We start from the raw sequence: 21,214 nt of genomic DNA on the forward strand, positions 1-21,214 counted from the left end.
GGCTTGCTGGTAGCTAAACATGCATCAAATCTCAAAAAGCTGTAATAACTGGATCTGCCAGCTGGCTTCTGTGGGGGTTAAGTTCCCAAATGGCCACACCAGATTGGTCAGCATTCATTCAAATCCACTTGGGTGTTTCAAAAGTTGAGGCTGGTAAGGGGCTTGGTCAGTTGCATACCATAGATGAGCACCACCGACTCCTCGATGGCGTGCTGGTAGCTGAATTGAGAGTCCAGAAGCGCCCGGCTGACAAAGGAGCCGTAGTAGGTGGACTGGTACCAGCCTACGTGCAGATGGTCAATGTTGACGTGGCGCAGGGAACGCATCATCTCCATCTGGTATTGAACTGGAAGGGGGGGGGGGGGGGGGGCATATAAGGGAGAAGTAACATTAAATGAAATTCCATTGAAATCACATGCAATCTCATCTCCTTCTGGACGGGAAAATTATGTACAAAGACAGAAATGGGAGCAGAGAGACAGATGAGATGAAATTGAGCTAAGAATGTTTAGGAAAGGGGTGAGAAAGGAGACAAACACAGGTTTTATCGTCCACAATTAGGTGGGGTGAGGGTGGTGGTGGTGATCTATAAACATACGTCCTCGGCCTAAATCTCAGACAACCCTTTCATTCCCTCGCTCGGTAAACACAAAAGGGAAAGTGGGAGAATGAGTAGAGGCCTGAATAGATACAAAGACAGGCCCTGGCTGTAGCAGAGGCACGGATACATTACGAGCAGAGACATTTCATTACGCAGAGCCAGAAAATACAAACCGCTTCGTCTCGGCTGGCTGCAAGTAAGAGGCAAATAAAAATGCGCACACACACAGACACACAGACACACACACACACACACACAGTCCCCATGTGCCACCAAAACCGCCCTGATGAGACATGGACTCCATCCACAGGATGTAGAACAAAATGTGTCTGATCAGACCAGGCCACCTTCTTTCATTGCTCCATGGCTCAGTTTTGATACTCACGTGCCCATTGTAGGCGCTTTCAGCAATGGACAGGGGGTCAGCAAGGCCACTCAGCGGCTACATAGCAAGCTGTGATGCACTGTGTTCTGACACCTTTCGATCATAGACCGCATGAACTTTTGCAGCAATCTGTGCTCCAGTAGCTCTTCTGTGGGATCGGACCAGACGGGCTGGACTCCGTTCCCCATGTGTGTCAATGAGCCCATGGGTGCCTATGACCCTGTCGCCGGTTCACCTGTTGCCCTTCCTTGGACCACTTTTGTAGGTATTAACCACTGCATACTAAGAAAACCCCAAATGACATGCTGGTTTGAAAGATGTTCTGACCCACTTGTCTAGCCATCACAGTTTGGCCCTTCCCTTGGTCAAAGTCACTCAGACCCTTACGTTTGCCCATTTTTCCTGCTTCCAACACATTGACTTCAAGAACTGACTGTTCACTTGCTGCCTAATGCATCCCACCCGTTGACAGCTGCCATTGTAATGAGATGATCAATTTTAGTCACATAGCATCTCCTCGTAGAGCAGCAAAGGGGGACTTTATAAACCAGGGTGTGACTGGGCAGATGTGGACTCTTATCCCTCCTTCTCAACAAGAGGGAGGGTCTCTGGCGGGAAGGATATCAAAAAAGAAAAACGACAAAAAAATTACAAAACAAAAAACCTGAACCCTGAAGACCTGTGATCTGGTGATGGAAGGAAGATGTGAGGTTAAGAGAAAAGGAGTTTATAAATAAAAAAATTAAAAAAAAGCGGAAAGGTGTGGGGGTAGGTTCAAGAGAATTAGTAATTATTATCCCTTTGACGCTTTGATTTCTATCATTAGGAGACAATTCATTTAGCCTCTTTTGGAGACATTTCTCCTTGAAATACTTCTAAATGTCAAATTTAATATCTGACACGTTTGATTAAGCTCTTCAAATGTATGTATCATGGATGCTTTTTTTTTTTTTTTTTTTTTTTTTTTTTTTTTTAACCATGAATCAAACCAATATCTGATCGTGTTGATTTTTTCTGCTGCTCCTTGGCTATGGTCAGAATTTCCTGACTACAATAATGACACAAAAGGGCTCCCACTTTTCCTTTGAACATAGCTTGTTTGATGATTCCGCCGTCTTTCGGTGCCCAAGCCCGAGAACACAGCGCCAGCAATCCACCCACTGGGAGGAAAGCACTGGATGCTTCGTTATGTCTGGTGCAACAGAGAGAGACAGGGAGGGAGGGAGGAGGGGGACAGACCAGAGATTCAAGATCCAGTTGACGATAAAATTGATTAAGTGGCACATGTGAGGAGGAAGAGAAAGGATACGGCACTGGATTGTACATAAGCACTGTCTCGCCTTGTGTGTACATACTGAGGACAGGCAGAAAAACAACAAGAACTAGGGAAAGAATGAGAAAGGAAAGGGAGTGAGAAGGGCCCTGCCCAGGGGGAGGTTAGGAGCACACTCCAGGACACACAAACCTTCAGTGGAGAAGGATCTAGGACTCGGGCCCTTTTGAAACATTTCTGGTAGTCTGCCAGGTTCCGCCAACTCGCCGACAATCCGACTCAAGTTCTCTCTTAAAAGTACCATACTGTGCACCCTTCTCTCGCCCTCGGCCCTCTCCCCTTCTGTCCATCATACTTGAGGGCACCTCTGTCGTATTCAAATATCCCCATCCGCCCTACACCTGCTATTGCCAAGCGGTGCTCACACGACCACCTGTCCATCACACAACTAGATGGCCTGGCCTCATGCCCAGCTGCTTGTCTCTTGCCTTCAGGCCCGGTAAGAACGAAGCAGACAGGAAGACTTCCAAACACACTGGCAGATAGATAAAACAAGAAACACAAGAGAAAAAAACACCATACAAGCTTGAGCTCAGGTCAGGGGATTTCAAAGACAAGACATGCAGACCACAGCAGAAAACATGTCGTCCTGATAGCCAGACACTTTGAGAGCGCCCGGTCACACAACAGATCACCAACGAAAGCCAGCCCAAGCAAGGAAGACTCCCAATCTAATATAGAACACAGGGCCTTGTCAATTCCACAGGGATCACTAGCGTGTTTGTTCATAGCTTGAGTAGTTGCGCCGCAATACAACCAACCAAAAAGGCTGGAGCTGCTTTTTTTTTTTTTTTTTTACAGGGGTTAGGGTGTTTGGAAGAGTGCATCTAGGATGTGTGTGTGCAGGGACAGTAGAGTATTTTTGTTCACACTATATTAAGGAAGTTTTAAACTCTCATTGATGGAAAATGGTTTATGTCCAGCTTCACAATTACACACTGCTGTGATGGAGAAGATCGAGCTCTCCCATTTTCTTAAATGACAGTGACATATTTTGTAATGTGAAATCTAGACCCGTCAGAATAAGAATCGTCTTTGTTTTCAAGTAAGTTTACACGTACAAGGAATGTCTTGGTGTTTGGTGCGTAGAAACAAATGTAAACAAGACATTTGAAATTACAGAGACATTATGAATGAGAAAATATGTAAAATATGGCTGGTTTTAAAGTTAAAAGATCTATACAGTTTTTGCAGGAATGTGAAAAATATGAACCATTGAATGTGAAAAAGGTTCATAGTATGAAGTTAAAAAATATTTGCTATGTGCGAATTAATCGTCCAGAAGAACATGTGTTAATATAACGCATTGAGACAGATGTGGAGACTTTATGTTAATGTAACGAGTAGTGTCTATGGGGGCAGGATAAGCGTCAGGTGGGGTCCCTTGTGTTGTTGATCAGGCCAGATGGGAAGAAACTGTTCTTATCGCATGAGGTTTTGGCAGCCTCCTGCCGGAGGGGGAGTGACTCAGTGTCAAGGGTGGGAGGGGTCGGCCAAAATCTTTCCTGCTCACCTCAGGGTCCTGGAGGTGTACAGGTCCTTACCTTCACCTTCTCAGCAGAAAGTATGACATGCTGCAGTCTGCCCTTGTCCTTGGCAGTGGCAGCAGGATAACAGATTGTGATGGAGGAGGTGAGGATAGACTCAATGATGGCAGTGTGGAAGTGCATCATTGTCTGGGAGGTTGAACTTCCTCAGCTTCCGCAGGAAGTACATCCTCTGCTGATCTTCTTTGGCAAGGGAGCTGATGTTCAGCTCCCACTTGAGGTCCTAGGTATTATGGTTCCCAGGAAGCGGCTCCTCAGTGTTGACTGGAGAATCACACGGGGTGATAAGGCCTGGCATAGATTCCTGGGCAGTCCAGGTGTTGGAGGATGAAGTGGAGGGCTAAGTTTACTGCATTGTCTACAGACCTGTTGACTCTGTAGGCAAAGTGCAGGGGGTCCAGAAGTGGGTCAGTGATGGCTTTGAGGTGGGACAGCCCAAGGCACTCAAATGGCTTCATTACCACAGAGGTCAGGGTGACAGGCTACAGTCATTAAGTGCTGTGGTACTTGGCTTTTTGGGGACGGGGATGATGGCGGGAGTCTTGAAGCAGGCTGGCACATGACATGTCTCCAATGAACTGTTTAATCTGTCTGAACACCGGAGACAGCTGATCAGCACAGTTCTTCAAGGCGGATGAAGAGAGTCTGGGCCGGCTGCTTTGCAGGGGTTCTGTCTCTTGAAGAGTCTGTTCATGTCTCTCTCCAGGACGGTGAGAGTCAATATGGTGTGGGAGGAGGGGGCCTCTGAGTTGAGCAGCTGTGGAGAGGCCCAGGCCCCTGCTATGGTGGGGGAGGCGGAGCTGGTGGAAGGTGGCATGAGGATGGTGTCAGGACTGTCCCATTAGGCATTGCCGCGCCACAGGAACCGTTTCAGAGTTCTAAGAACTTTTGGAGGAACCCTTTTCTCCCTTTTTTTGCATCCACACTGCAGGAACTAGGAATGATCATATTTGTTACATCCCTGCCCTACTCAAGGGCAGGGATGTAACGGCACAAGAGGAACCTTAAGTGACGTAGGTGCACAGTTATTGGTCCAGACGTAGAAGCAGTGATTCGTCAAACCAATAGCCAATGCAGCACTGGCAACCGTTATATTTAAAAACCTGTGTAAACGGATAAAAAAAAGGCGCTTGATTCAACATACCTTTATTTATTAGAGGTGTCATAATACCCAAAAACCGATCTAGATGATCATTCAATTTCAAACTTTGTAATCACAAGCTGGTGCACGTTTCTCCCCATATTTTTGTGGGTAGTATTGTTTGTCATGGATCTTACAAAATAAAGGGGATCTCTAATTTAATGTTATCTGAAATCAAACTGCATACTATATCGCTTGAAGCAGAACTTTGGGGTGGGGACACAAGCCCGAGCCACAGGCGCTGGAGTTCGCAGCTTGTGCGTTCTAATAATTTTAAGAAAATGTGTGCTCAGATTCAATAAAATGGGAGAACAGAGAGCGGCGGCTTGTGAGAAGTGCCGGTACGCACCGGTACACGACTTTAGTGGGAAAGGTTACATTCGCCATTCATTCCTGGGACAATTGACTTTGTAGTCATATGTCTCAGTAGTCACAGGTATTCATCGGTTCCAGCTCCGATCGGCAGTGATGAAAACATGACACCCGGGTAGACACTAATTTTCACCCATTTTCCGGTGCGATGCTATGCGTTGAAGTTTCTGATGTTGGATGAAATCTTTTCAGTGTGGGATTCAGTGTTTTCAGAGAGGGTTTAAAAAACCTGCATATACAAGCTAATTTTGGTGTAAAAACATGTGTAAAAAAAGTCATTCAGACTGTGGGCCAGGCGTGAGTCATTAGTGGACTATGTTTGCTGTTTGTGATCTGTCCAAGCCCATTCCAGACAGAAGGGGAGTCATTTGCTGAGAACGGCAGTTTCTCAGAGTACAGTGATTTTGCTTCTCTCAGCGCCTTGCTAAACCTGTCTGTCCCCACTCCTAAACACCTCTTCCTTCTCCAACATTAGCAGTCCGAGTTAGGCTGTGAACCAGAGTTTGTCGTTGTTGTAACACAGCTATATACCAGGACAGCTATATAGGACAGCTGTCCTAATAAATGCTGATGTAGGATGTCACAGCCTCTGATTTCATCCAGACTGTTTGTAGCAGTTCTGAAAACATCCCAGTTGGTACAGTGCAAGCAGGCCTAAAGACCCTCCACAATTTCACTGGTCAACTGCTTTGCCCTCACAACAGGTTTAGAGAGCTTTCATTTCTGCATGTAGGCAGGAATCAGCTGGACAAAGACATGGTCATTGTGTCTGAGTGCAGCTCGGGGCTCGGCGTGATGCACTGCTTACTGTGGTGTAACAGTGACCCAGAATATTTTCCTCTCTGATGGGGAATTTAATTAACTGTCTATTTGGGGAGTTCATGTGTAGGAAGTCGCTTAGGACAATAACTACAGAGTCATGGTTTGTCCGCTCCGCACACAGTATCTAGGCGGCGAGCATGCGCTGTGCCTCCTGCACGTTGGCCTGCGGTGGAATGTAGGCGCCGGCCACTATGAGTGAAATTAACTCACGGGGTGAGTAGAAGTGTTTACAGTTAATCAAAAAATATTACAGATCAGGAGAACAGTGTTGTGGAATCACGGTCACGTTGTTACACCAGCCATTGTTGGTATAAAAACAGATGACTCTACTTTTCGTCTTGCTGGAAAGCTCCGTGTTGCGGTCGGCTATGACGAGTTGGAAGCCTGCCAGCTGCAGCGCAGTGTGCAGTATCTCTACGCTGAAGCACACATGCACTCCAACGGCACCCGGCGGGGGGGGTCCGATAGTGTGATTGGTTTTGGGATTTTACAGCCGCAATAGTGCAAAATTTCAATCGTCCAATCGCGGCCCCCGTCTGTTTCAAAATGCAATATTTAACTTAGTGATTTTTTTCTGTTGAAGCACGACTTCACTTTTTTACCTTTTTCTTTTAAAATAAAACATTGTTATTTCTGTAAATTGTCCATTACCAAAGCATTTATCAGGAATACAGTTAAGATGGAAAAAATATGAATGTGTTGAGTTGCATGTCGATTTCAGTGATGCTCCAATATTTTGTGCTGGTGCTCCTAAAATTTTCAGGAGGGAGCACCATTGCTACTAGTGGAAATAGTCTGGAGTCCTGCATTAGATATGCAATTAAAAAATAAAGGTGCATGGGAGAGGAACATTTCAGATAGAAAAGTGTGTGAGAAACGGGAGTAAGAGGCTACGCTACATGCCATGTACAAGAGTTCAAGAGCCGTGCCTGAGCTAACATCACAAGGCACTTTCCTGTGTTCTTATCTTGCAGGGTGTGTTTTTTGCTTTTCTCCCTTGTGCATGTTTTCCAACTCAAGAGTATCTACATTTCCAGGTCAGAAGCCAAACACATGGCAAGGTTTCCAGACAGCACGAAAGGTACTACACAATAGTGGCCATTGTCTCCAATTCTAGCGCAGCATTAGTCAGAGAATAGCCAATTTAAGAATATCATCAAGGTGCGGGTGTCGGGAGCGCCTGCCGCCCACCGTTTGCTATTCCTCATTTCTGCAGAGCGGCCGGCTTTCCTATCAATCAATCGGAGCCCCGGGGCAAGACGGAGAATGAGTCCGTCCATACCCTGAGTGACAGGGCTGATTGTGTGTATGGCCGTGATAAAAAAAAAAAAAGATGGAATGAGTGTTTATAGGAATGGTTGTGAAAATGTCTTTTTTGAGGATGTGAGGTGTGATGTGTCATTTATAACTTCGTAGCACATCCTCACTGAACATTTTACGATTGAAAAACTTCCCGCTCTGCTGCAGCTTCTTGCCGTGCTGAAATACAGTCCACTGGGGCAAGGTTTTAAGCCTTAATTATTTTCTCCTCACAATATTGTCAGTGTTTATATGTTCTACCAAGAAAGAAAAAATGGTTGCAAAAAGGTGCAAATGGTTTTACACCGCCGCAAATCAGCTTTTTTGCCTATATCCACAATAAGAGAAAACTAGAAACACGAAGTTGCACCACTTCCTACTGGCAACCTTCTCTAGCAAACATTATGCTTTGGACATGCTGCAGCAAATTCAGAGTGTAGTAAAAATAAAAGTGATATTGCTCTTATTCAAAATGTCAGAAAAATACACAAAGAAATGTGTGACTTGCAAGGTCTGACAAGTTTTCCTGTTTTTCAGAAAGGTGATTTAATGTTAAGCCCTAAACATTCGCCCCGTTGGGACTACATTTAAGCACAGTGAGAATCAGCATCAGCACTGTAGGTTTCTCAAGTATTCTCAAGCGTTCAGGGAGGTTACATTTTAATAAGGCCTGGGTTTAAAAATAGTGAACCTATGAACAGCTCATGTGGAATTACAGTCTAAGCACAAAAGTGTACTTAACCGACTTTTAAGATTATAGCAACATTATGTCTTGTGTGTTGGTAAATCACGTTTTACACACCCAACACTGTTAATTTGTCCATCGTAGCTGTGGGTAATCAACTCTAAATTTATACCTAACTTAATGTGTAATAAGTTTGTTTTTTTATACCTAACTTAATGTGTAATGAGTTGGATCTTTTTCCACTGTTCATGAATGAGAAAGAGAAACAGGGCTTTTGGTTCGGTGAATGCTGGAGGTATGTGTGTGCAGACAGCAAACAAAATGATAAAATAAAGTACGAGGAGAACGAGAACCGGTTTGATGCGAAAATGCATTACATACTTCCAAGCAGGTGTGTGTGTGTTTTATTGCCAGCTAAGAGCTGCAGCCTGGAGCTTAACACTTCACCTTGCGTAGTAAACAGTATAATGATGAACCAGCTCCCACAGTTGTATGTGTGTGTATATATGGGTATGTCGGCAGTGAACCGGTCAGATAGTCCATGACACTAGAGGTGAGGTACAACAGACCTTGCAAACTGCTGTAGGCCACCACTACTCAACGTGGCCGGTGAATGGTGCACATGTGTGTATGAGTGTGTGTTGGGACGTGCATTGGTGTTGCTATGTGTCTCTGAGCATAAGCACTTATTTGCGTGTCTGTCAGCCCGCATTTTAATGACAACCATGACGTGTCCGGCTGGGGCAGCAGGGCTTCCTGGTAGGCTTGATGCTTTCTTACATTAAGTCAGACAGACACACACCCACAAACTGAATTCATAGTAACTTTGGTCAAATTGAGTAGAGTGGATGTATAATTGAATAAAAATGGTGTAAAATGTCTGGGACATGCTGTTGTCTTGCCCTCTGCTGCCCTCCCCTGTTCCATTGGGTTCTCTCTGAATGAAAGAAATTTTATAGGAATATTTCCTCTGTTCTCTCTCTTCTCAGTCAGTAATTCTCAAACAAAAACACAGCTTCATAAACGTGTGGCTTTGATGTAGAGCATTGCAACAATGTAGAGCATTAAGATGTACATTGATGTAGAGCATTGTCCAGAAATGCAAACATCTCATACAGTTTATTTTGTTAGGAACTTAAAAGTAAACTTCCACTGTAGCTGGCTTTTGGACAGAAATAGTTGATAAAATTAAAAAGCTGCCATACAGCTGCAACTGACGAAAACAAAACACACAAGTCGCATACCGAGGATATGACGCATGCAGTGCTGAACAAAAGCCGCTGTATTATGCCTTTTGTTTTCTTTAGTCTGGCCAACAGTATCTTCTGAAGGTCGACATCAACCCATTTCTCACTGCTGAAAACCACAAAATAAAGCCATTACCGATGAGCGATGGTGTTGCCTGAGTTGTTGGCTGTCTCATATGACTAATTCCTACATGTTTTAGCAGTGCATGGGGTTTATCTTGACACTCTTAAGAGTACTTGTGAAACAAAAACAAAAATCAATATTTCAAGTTCACTTCAAAATTCTAAAGATTTGTCACGTACATATTGCACGGTTCACAGAATGTAGTGAAATGTTTTTAAGCAACTCCAGAGATTGTGCAGGGTAGACCATTACAAATAGAAAAAATACAAATCGGAATACATTTTTCTTTAAAGTATGAGTAAGATGAAATAAAAATTTAAAAATAAATATATATATTCAGCATTTATAAAATACCAATAATCAACCACAGAAACTATGTATATGTGAATGTACATTGTGCAATTTTTGAGAACTAGAAAATTAATATCAATCATTACCAGCACAGATGTGCGAGATATACCAACAATCAACAGAAACTATGTACATTGTGCAATGTTTGCAAACTGCGAATAATATAATAAATGTCAAGGAATATAAAATAAAATGTGTACATGTATAACAGCAATGAGGTGGACACAGTATTTATGAGGCCTAGTTTGTGACAGATCAGTGTCCTTATGGCTTAGGGGAAGAAGCTCTCTGAGTCTCTGTTCTGGTCTTGTGGCTGCGGAGGCTTCTGCTTGACCGTAGCCACTGGAACAGGAACAATATTAGGACTATTCCTAGTGTCAGAAGTGTCAATTTTTCAATTTGCTGTTTTTTTTCCAAAACGTAATGCAGTTGCCGTGGTCATCTGTGTTACACGGTGTTCGAGTGTAGATCGATTACATTAGCTGCCCACCACCCGCATCGCCGTTTTTTTATTTATTTATTTATTAAAGCGAAATAAAACCAAAATAAACATTTAGTTCATTTTCATGTATCAGCACCAATGTTCATCAAATGGGGGAAAAAAAGGTAAAATACCAATGTCTGACGCTACAAAAGTGAAAAGTAACTGCTTTTTCTCACAGCAGAGTCGCAGAGACTCCACGCCCCCTGATTGTCAGGCGTCTTAAATTTGAAATGCTGAATCGCAGTCAGCAGCAGTCGACATTTGCTTTCTTTGTCTGTTTTTTGTGTTAAGTTTATAATTTTGTACTTTGGGCAGAACAAATTTCCAGGGATCAAGTGATATAAGTGGCAAAAGATGAACAACCCTTGTCTTTGTAAAGTCTTGTCTTTGTTACCAGATATAGTAAGGCTGAACAATTGGGAAAATAATGGAATTGCAATTTTTTAGACCAATATTGAGATTGCAATTTAGTATTTTTTTTAAGTTCCCTATCTTCTGTATTATTCACTTAACACAAGCAAAAAGTTATTCTATTGTATGACCAACACAACACTGGATATAGTCAACATACAGTATAAAGTGCTTTCCTGGAGGCCAGGCCTATGTGTTATGATGAATTGAGATTGATTAACATCTCTTATTTAACTATCGCGCGCATACGTCCACCTACATCCTCTTTGTGCATGCAAGGGAATGAGGTTTGTTGGTGCGCCTATATATTTTTTGTCCCCAAAGTTGCAGGGTTAGGCTCATTAAATAAAAAAACAAAAGACGAAACAAAAACAAACTGACTCAGTGTTCTGGAAGACGCTCCGTCCCGACTCTACAGGTGTTTTGGGCTCAGCACAGCGCACCACTGCCTGGGATGGAGCACCGGGTCTCACCGCGGAGGTTTGGTTAAAACCATCATTTTATTAGGCACCCCCCCCCCCCCCTTTCCATCTTTGAAATTTCACAACAAAGTCTAAAGAGCAGTGTAGATAAATAAAAGGATCCAATCATGAAATTATCCTGGAGAAAGGAGCCGTCCCACCGCCCCATCTCTGCTCACCAGAGGGAGATAAGGCTGCAGGGGCCACAGCCCGAAATTTGGTGAAATTGTAACTTTTTAAAATTGTAATAGATATAAGATATTCAAACCTGTGTTTTGTTCAGAAGGACTATTCAATTGTGATTTTTTTTGGCCAATGTTGACAGCCCTATCGGTTGGATTGTGTCACATTGAAAGAAAAAAACAAAAACAAAAAAAAAAAAACTTTACATACACACACTTTTAATTGCAGCCTTTGCAATTTAAGTTCTATTACATAATTCCATTCTTCTATTACAGTTGTTCAGCCCTACGATATAGCATTCTTTATTCTCCCTTTAATTTTTTTGTGTCTACTGGAAATTCTCTACGCAGAAAACAAACTAAGTGGAAATAGTTTGAGTGCAGTAGAACCGCAGAGGAGGAACTGTTCTTGATGGTGTGGGTTTAGTCCCCAAGTCACCTTATGCACCTCTCCTTGCTTTTCACAGAACCGTTTAAAACCTTCTGGCATGCAAGTCAGTGGATCAGAGACCAACCTCTGAGCACAAAATGGAAAATGAATCAGTCTTTTGGCTGTAAGTAATAATGGCTACTCTCCCTTTGGTTTTTTGTTAACGGCATTCTATAAGGTATTTGATGAAGGACATTAACTGATGTGGAAGAATAGTTATTCTTGTGCTTAAGCGAAGTTTTATTAAATTGAGTCCATGCACATGGAGAGAGAACACAGGATATCGCAATGACCGCATCCGTTCATACTGTGCCAACGAATACAATTCCTGGACACCAACACATGCAGTCTATGACTGTGTTCCGTTTCACACCAAGCAGACCATCATGTACATATTTATATGGTAAACATCACCCAAGGGATCAGGTCGCCCTGGGTTGACTTGAATGTGACTAGTTGCAAATTAAATACCATGCAAATGGTTTCAAGTCAAGAAAGGTTCCTCTTGTGCTGGTTAGACCCTGTCCTGGAGTAGGAGCTAAAAAAGTTCCTCACATGGAGTTCTAAGAACTACGACCACTCCTAGTTCCTGCAGTACGTTCACAAAAAAAAAAAAAGGGAGCGTTCCTCCAAAAAGTTCTTTGAACTATGAGAAGGTTCCTGCGGTGCAAAAACGCCTGATCTCATTCTCTTTTTAAAAAGTGTAGGCTAATTGTTTCATGTGTCTAGCCTTGTACATTCGTATGTAACAGGATAAAAGCTTAGAAAAAAACACAGCGATAAAATTTGTGGGGGAATTATAATAGGAGGAATCATAAATAGATTTTTATGTGTGTGAACACGGCTCTCTGTGCCCTGTTCCTCCAAATAAAACAACTAAAAATAGAGTGGGGATGGAGCACGGAGGAACGGGGCTCCGTAGGGATGGGTTTTGTTAAGATTTTAATGGTACCACTACGCTTACCGATACTGCTTATCAATCCGGAACTTTCACACTAATCTTTATTTTTTGGGATAAGAACGAAATCAAATTAAGAGCAGAATTAACACTGCTTCATATTCTGTGCATTACGCATGGAGAGTTAGAATCTGTGCCTTCGTCTCCGACTGCGTGTGTGAGGACCAGGCAGAGGGAGCCAGCCCCACACTCCTCTTGCATTTCTCTGGCCCTGGAGAGGGAGGAGCGATGTCTCTTCTGTTAAAAGCGGACATTGGCGCGTAAAGAGACAGGAATATCCATGGACCATCTGATCATTTCATATCCTATTTGGAATCCAAAGTCAAAATCAGAAGTTATTGACTTTTTTTTTTCCTGCAAGTGGGACAATAAAATGTTTCCAGTGTGGGGACTCAGTGTGTACTGAGTGGAGAACCCCGACACACCCTGCCAGGCGCCAGTCCAACACCATCCCAAGACGGCCTCCGAATGGGGGAAGCGTCTCTGCTCTCTGCCGCCGAAGGACCGGGCTTATGTGTACACACAGGTTAACGTTTTTTATTTTCCATACAAGTACAAGAGGATACACAAAGTAGAATACACTTCACAATGAGGGTTGGAGTCACAACAATGAGAGAGAAAACATCACACTAAGTACACTTTTACACAATGACCATTACAAATAATCAATAATAAATCCAAAACAGCTCTGAGCGTAGAGGGCAAGGGAGAAAACGGAGAGCTTCTCCGCTCTCTCCCTCTGCCCCCTCTCCGCTCAATTCAGAGTGGGGGACACTTACACTGTTTCAATGCTCAGATTTTTCCTGGCAAATAAAAATAATTAAAAAACAGTCTAATCGTTAATCTGCCAAAGGCGCATGTGTTTTGTGATCATTGCGGTTGAGATGAGCAATGGTGTTTCTATATGAAGTTCTATTTGTGTGTGAGAGTTTGTGTGCAGGCAAAGAGTTTCCAAATGAGAAGAATGATGAGAGAAAGTATGAAAGTAAGAAATGAGAGAAAGAAAATGCAGTTCAGGGGGAAGAAAAAATGATTCTTGCATAGACTAGAAGAACCACCGGTGTTTAGACGGGGTGTCAATTAGAGTGCAGCTATCAACACGGCCGCAGCCAAAAGGAGCCGCAAGTTCTGTCACTCATCACCACTGCGATATTCATGAGAAATCAAACAGACAGTGACGAGAGCGATCTAATAAATTCAGAGGGCAGAGACAAAGAAGTGAAGGTGGGGGGACAAAACAATTTTGGGGCTTGGCATACATTGGACTATGTCGCATCAAGGACTGCAATTTGTTAAGTGGGCATGCAAGGCAGGGAGAGAAAGGGGGCTGAGAAGCATCACTGTCGGGACATTGGTCTCCGGAGCACATAGCAATGTAGCGGGGGGATGTCAGTGGAAATGAGAAACTGATGAGTAATTAAGCATGTTCTCCTCCGAAACACACACACACACACACGCCATTTGTGCCCCCAGCAACTAATGTGTGTGTGTGTGTGTGTGTAGGCGTTTCACGTCCGCATACAGAAACCCAATCTCTGAAAAATGCTTCAATGAGGGCTGAATTAAAGTAGGATTTCTGCGGTTCCCTCTCTAGAAAGAAAAACGACATACACGTTTTCTCAAATTCATCAAGATGGCAGCAGACTGTGTGTGTGTGTGTGTGTGTGTGTGTGTGTGTGTGTGTGCACGTGCTTGCCGTGCATCTTGCTTTCCGGTCGCAGCATTCTGTCCGTCGGCATGTTGGTCTGTCAGGCCACAGCGGTGATAAATGTGTGGGCTTTTGGGGAGTAAATAGCATTATCGAGTTCCTGGACTGGTCCGGGATGTCTGGACCAGGCGTGTGGGGCTAATTTTCAGCAGTGCTGCCATAATGGCGAAGCGTGTGTAGTCCTGCGAGTGTGCAAGAGCGGTGCATGCACGCACCATGTTCCACCTGGCACAGTGGATTAGGTGCAATTAATCTCAGTTAAGCAAGGCCTGCAGACAACTGCCTGTCTGACTGACACACACACACCTTGTCACTGCACGCAAACGCATGCACGCACGCTACAAAGACAGAAGCAACTGCTTTGTGTGCATGACACACTTTGACTAGTTCACAATATGCACATCTGACAAGCCAGCTTGTCACAGAGATCTGTTTTTATAAGGGGGAAGTGAGGAAATGATGAGGGGAAATGAGGTGTGAGAGAGAGAGTGTGTCTCATTTCCTTCTCCCATTTGCATCTCCTCATCTACGTATTATCTATTTGTGTAGAGCAGTGTTTCTCAAATGAGGGTACTCGTACCCTAGAGGTACTTTGGGGTACTGCAGAGGGTACTCAGGAAAAAAAGATATTTTGCTCCTGATAGCTTTGTATATCAGTGCCCCTCTCCGTTACCTCTGCTCGGGAGGACACTTCGCCTATGGTTCTTTTTCGAGTGCTCCCTTCATCGTAGGTGTACAGCCAACTTTACAATGGTCTGAAGTGACAATACAGCCCCCCCGCCAGGGGTGGCTGAATTGGCAATGAGATGAAGGAGCTGGGAGAATGAAGGGTGGAACTGATGGCACGCTGATGGTCCCGCCTGATGCCGATGGCCCCCGGGGGACCCATGCTATGATTTACAACAGGAGCTCAGAGAGGCTACCTCCTGCTAACAGACGGTTTTGCATCGACATGGATAGAGAGCAAGAGATACAGACTGAGGGTTGAGGGTGCGACAGGGATAGAGAGTGTATACCAAGGTCAAAAACACTCATTTTGTTTTTTGGTTTCCTGCCTTCCGGTAAGGGCTGACTACAAAAATTGTCCTGCTCACACACAGCAAAGCCTTTATCGGCACTCTCCAATTCCAGCAGCCGCCGGATCCTCCGAACCCCTGGGGGGGGAGCTTCGGTCGAGCCGGCCACCGTTGGGAAATAGAGCATTTTGCTCATCTGCCCCTCATCTGTGGAACCTCATCAACTATTTGAAGGGTTAAATGCCATTTATTTAAAAAGGCCTGTGAATAATTATTTTGCTGACCAGTTTTATTCAGTTTTGTCTCCAAATTTACTGTTTTTCAGAGTTAGATATTGATTATGATATACAAAAAGTTAAATAGAGAGGAATCATTTTGAGACCAAGGTTAAGAAAATACAGTGGGAACCTCTTATGTGATCACGTCTGTCCGGGTCATATTGATCACTATAAGCGCATGATTATTATAACCAGATTTTTTTTCGGTTTTCTTTATTTCTCATGCAGATAAGCATCTAATGGTATCAATGGTTCTGCGGCGCCTGACACGGGATGCACAGGGCTTTTTTTGTTTTGTTCAATTAGGAAATGGAGAAGTAATAAATTAAAAATAATGAGGTTTTTTTGGAGAAACGGGGACACAGCAGAGCAGAGATCACTCCCTCTCCATTACGCATTCACACCACCACTCTACACCTAGGACTGCGTCGGTTATTTCATAATCTGGCGTTTGACGGTCATCGACACACCAACAAACTGCATAAACACAAGTTAATGTATTTTCTGAGATGTATAAAATAATCTTCCTTTCCCCTAAATATACATAAATCATTTCATGTATACTTAAACACCACACGATCTCTCTAAAACAAAAACGACAAGACTTTTACCGTGCTACTCTGCTAATCTGAGGGGGGGTTGGGCAACATTGCAAGGCAAGCAGTGTTTTTTTATCTCCCCTTTGCAGTAGACTATGGAATAATAATAATAGTACAGTGGTACCTCGACTTATGACTGCATCTACTTACGACTAATCCAAGATACGAGTAGCGATAGTCGCGAAAATCGACTTGCGACCGACTGCTCTAAGATACGACCGTGGAAAATTGCAGTCAGCAGTCAGTCAACGGGCGACCTACATCGTGTGTGCACGTAGTTCGTGGCTTATCGATTTTTTTTCATATTTACTGTGTTTGTGTTGTGTATTTTGTTTACTTTCACCCTTCATGATTTCATAATTTATATGGGAAAAATGGCGTCGACATACGACTGTTTTAACATGCGACCAGTCTTATAGAACGAATTACAGTCGTAAGTCGAGGTACCACTGTATAAATATTATTAAGCTGCAGGCAGCAACACACAGGGTGAAGTGTTAGTTATTATGGAAGAACTTGCCAACACTACTTTTTTTTGTGACTGACCTTGACGACTGGACTTTTGGACAATGGCTTCTTTATTGTCTTTGATTTTCAGTGATACTTCTGTGGGCAATTACCATTACACGGCTTCTATTTTTCCGGCGCCACCGAGGATTTTGAACCCCTCATTGAGTTGCACATTAGTTTTTGACGAATGCTCAGTCGACATTTCAAGGACTATTTCCTATTCTTTTTTTTTCATAACCTCATAATAATAGCCTAATAATTAAGTGAACAACTACGCTACTAATAACAATATACATAATGCATCTAAACTGGTTTTTGGCAGAGCTGGAAATGGGAAAATCGAACAGGCCAGACATGTTCTTTTATTGTTCGTTTATTTATTTAACAGGAACAAGTAGAATTAACGGGGACATATTTTGGCCTAATCCCTTCAGGAAATGCTGATCTATTTGATTTTGTTTTATTTATTTAACACTACCATACTTAAATATTATATTGCTTCACATTTAATAAAGAATGTTAGGGCTATTTAATTGTATTTGACTTAATTCAACCGTCGCAGTGGGAAGATGCCCTGGACAGGCCATGCCAGTCTGTTTTATTTTGTTTTAACATAGCCTACTTTGTTTAGCACTGTAAAAATAAAAATAAAAGATGTACTCGAAAACATGTGGAAATGTTAAATCTTTGTTCTGTCTTAAGAAATATGTGTTGATAATTATTGTGGCACACTTGGGGGCGTGGTCGAGCCGGTGAGGGAAGGTATGAGTGGTAGACTGATGCTCCCCGCTTCCTATCAGCTGTGTCTAGTTGAGCTGACTGGCCAACTGTGAAGTTTTTTTTATGTGCCTGTCAGAGCGAGAGAGACCTACGGGCAGGGATCATGAGGGTGCGCTCCTGAACCGAGCGCTCCACAACTGCCATCGGGAAAAGACTCCAATGTTTCTGTGCCTCCTTTATTTTATAATTTATTATTACGTCTGCACTGGAGCGCTTTATATTGAACTGTCCTGTTCTAGGACGCTCTTTGTCTGTGGGGTGGCACCACCCTCCTGTAGCCCCTAGTTCAGTGAGCAAATGGGGCTTGAGCACAAGTTCCGTGTTCTGAGAGCCAATGGGGTTTGACCTTGACTTCAGGGTTCTGTTGAATTTAGTCCGTAAACTTTCACCAATTTCATCTTATCAGTTTGAGTGGAGAAATAAGCAAACCAGTTCCTAAATCTTCACTTGGCCTAATTTAAAAGTGAGGACTTTCGTAAGGAAAGGGCGCTGCTGCACTGTTGGTTGCGCCGCACGGGACAACGCACCAGAATACTACACAGGCCTTTTTGTTTCAGTCAGCTAACGTCAGAAAATAAAATAAACTCTTCTACATGAACACACACTCTTGGTTTTGTTTGGAGAAAAACACACAGCAGAGATATTAAGTACTTACAGTTCCATCGTCTGCAGTTTCTTCACGGACAGGTGGTATTGATTCCACTTTCTTTGAAAAGATTTGTGCTGGTCTATAAGCCAACAGAGCAGGTCCCAGCGGCACTTGTTATTCTCCAGCGGTTCTGTTCGGTTCTAATTCTAATGAAGCCCAACTTGGTGTAGTAAGGTGCTGCAAATCTAAACGGCCTGTTTTACAACATGTTTCTGCAACTGGTTTGTAAAAAAAAAAAAAATTTGTAGGCCCATCAGAGACCCAAATGTATGTGCACAAGCACTGAAAAAGTATGTTTTTCATAATAGCTGTGAATCGTCAGCCATTGCCTACGTTGAGGAAAAACATTTCAGAGCAACATCCAGATCGAGGAAATGTCTAATGAGTGTTCAAATCACATCTCGGTTTAAAGACAGTAAACACCCATGGTCTCTCTTTAGGTTTGTACATTTGGGGGTGGGATGTCAAGTGACTTTCTAATTAGCTGTCGTGAGACAAAGTGAGTGTGGAAGAAGAGAGACAATCAATTTCACATTTGGGACAGGCAGAGTGATCTATTCAAGGTCCAACCCTGGGGAAGACCTTATCAGAAAGGTAGCACACACACACACACACACACACACACACACACACACACACACACACACACACACACACACACACACACACACACACACACACACACACACACACACACACACACACACACACACACACACACACACACTTTACAGCCACTGGGGAGGGGGGATGGGGCAGTCATGGCTGTGGCGTTATTTTAATCCCGCTGACTTCAATTAACCCGCCGTTAAAATATCTGCCACCGCTAGACAATTAAAGCCCCGAGCTCCCAACGCTGACCCCAAACCCCACCAGGGGAAGAAATGCTGATCTCGGAGGCTTAAATCAGCTTGGTCTGTGTTTGCTTTTCCAGTCCCATCTTGGAAATTCAGGGACATTACAAGAGTGCTAAACCCCAATATGCTTAATAAGGCATATTTTTCTCAATTAGACAGATCCAACACGTTTCTTGGTATCAAAATTGCATATAAATATACACTACCAGTAGGGCTAAACGATTGAATCAAATTCAAACAGACATCGCAATTTTAAAATTGCGAGGCTGGGAATAAAAAAAGATTAAAAAAACAAGTGTTTTAGGTTGCACATTCTAACCAATAGGGCAGTCCAGCGCCGACTACCCCCTCCCTTTCTTTTTCCAGAACACTGCGTTTGTTTGTATTTTTTGAACCTTTTTTAATTTAATGAGCATAAAGCTGTCCCTGAGCACAAGCAGCGGCACTCCGTGTTGTGTGCATACGTGGACGTATGCACACAACATCTTTAGAAAAAAATAACCCTGCTGAAACACTGAATATTTTTCAAATGTTCATTTTCAGATTCTGAAGTTAAATCAATCAGTTAATAAGTAACTGTGATTGAAGGTTTTTATTTTTTATGATTCAATAACTAAATAATGATATGTTAATATCATGATTAATAAGTTAATCATATCAACTCATTCATCAATTAATCTAATTTCATCATAACACGTAGGCCTGGCCTCAAGGAAAGAGCAGTTTATATGTTGACTGCAATATAGAAAGATTTATTGCCTGTATTTAGTGAATAATACAGAAGATAAAGAACTTTAAAAAACTTGCATACTTAATCGCAATATTGGTATAAAAAAAATAATCACAATTTGACTTTCCCCAAATCGTTCAGCCCTAACTACCACTCAAACTAGCCCCCCGGCAATTAACAAAGGAAGACAGACCATAATAGCCCTTAAAAGTGTAAGTCATCCCTTTACAGAAATTGCAAATTTAGCCAAGGTGTCTGTGACTACAGTTTCCAATGCCATCAAAGGCACTTGGAAACGGGAGGAAACTCTGACAGGAAGAGGGATGGCAGACCCAAAGCCACAACCGAATCAGAGGACAAGTTTCTGAGAGTAAACAGCTTGTGTGAAGGGCGGCTCACGTAACAAGAGTTTCAAGCACAGCTTAACACTGGTCGAAGTAAGCAAAGTCTTAGTTTCAGCTGTAAAGAGAAGACTAGGAGCTACAGGTTTGAGAAACCCATTGCTAGGATGGCAAAATAAGAAAAAGAGGCTTGCCTGGGCCATGCAGCACTGCCAGTGGACGACTGAAGACTGGAAAAGGGCCCTAAGGACCAATGAATCAAAACTTGAAATATTCCACTCATCGTATGTGAAAGGATGGTTCCTCAGTTTGTGACACCAACTGTCAAACATGGAGGAGGAAGTGTGATGGTCATGGGCTCTTTTGCTGGATCCAGAGATTGCGACTAACAGAGTGACTGGCATCCCAAACCAAAAGCTACCACAGCATTTTGCAGCACCAAGGAATACCCTCTGGTCTACGCCTAGATGGTCAGGGGTTTGTCCTACAGCAAGCTAATGACCCAAAACATAGCTCAAAGCTATGTCAGAAGTACCTTAGAAGAAAATAACAAGATGGTAGGCTTCAAATGGAATGGCCAGCACAGTCTACAAACTTGAAACCCCATGGAGCCGGTTTGGGATGAACTGGACAGAAGGGTGAAAGGAAAGAAACCTACAAGTGCAACACATTTGTGGGAGCTTCCGCAACAGTGTTGGGAAGAACGTTCCGAACAAAATTTGATTTCCATTGTAGAAAGAATGTCACAAGTGTGTTTTGCTGTTATATCTGCAAAAGGTAGCTTAGTCAAAAATGTAGATACAATTTTGTTAAACACGATTCCATCATTTATTTTTTTATCTCCAATTGTTTATTTGTTCTATGTTTTAATTTCAATGTACATTGAGACATTAAACTGTATACATTTCCATAA

General features: G+C 43.0%; 1 protein-coding gene across 1 annotated transcript in view; it reads right to left on the reverse strand.

Annotated features, from left to right (window-relative positions):
- The window catches only part of LOC307233746 (eukaryotic translation initiation factor 3 subunit H), an 85,443-nt gene that overhangs the window by 26,457 nt on the left and 37,772 nt on the right, over nt 1-21,214 (reverse strand). Inside the window, exon 3 of the mRNA XM_080005154.1 lies at nt 179-346. Coding sequence (XP_079861280.1) covers nt 179-346 — 168 coding nt within the window. The remainder of the gene's footprint in view (nt 1-178; nt 347-21,214) is intronic.

This window comes from Zeus faber (genome assembly GCF_960531495.2).
Source record: "Zeus faber genome assembly, chromosome: 8".
NCBI lineage: Eukaryota > Metazoa > Chordata > Actinopteri > Zeiformes > Zeidae > Zeus > Zeus faber.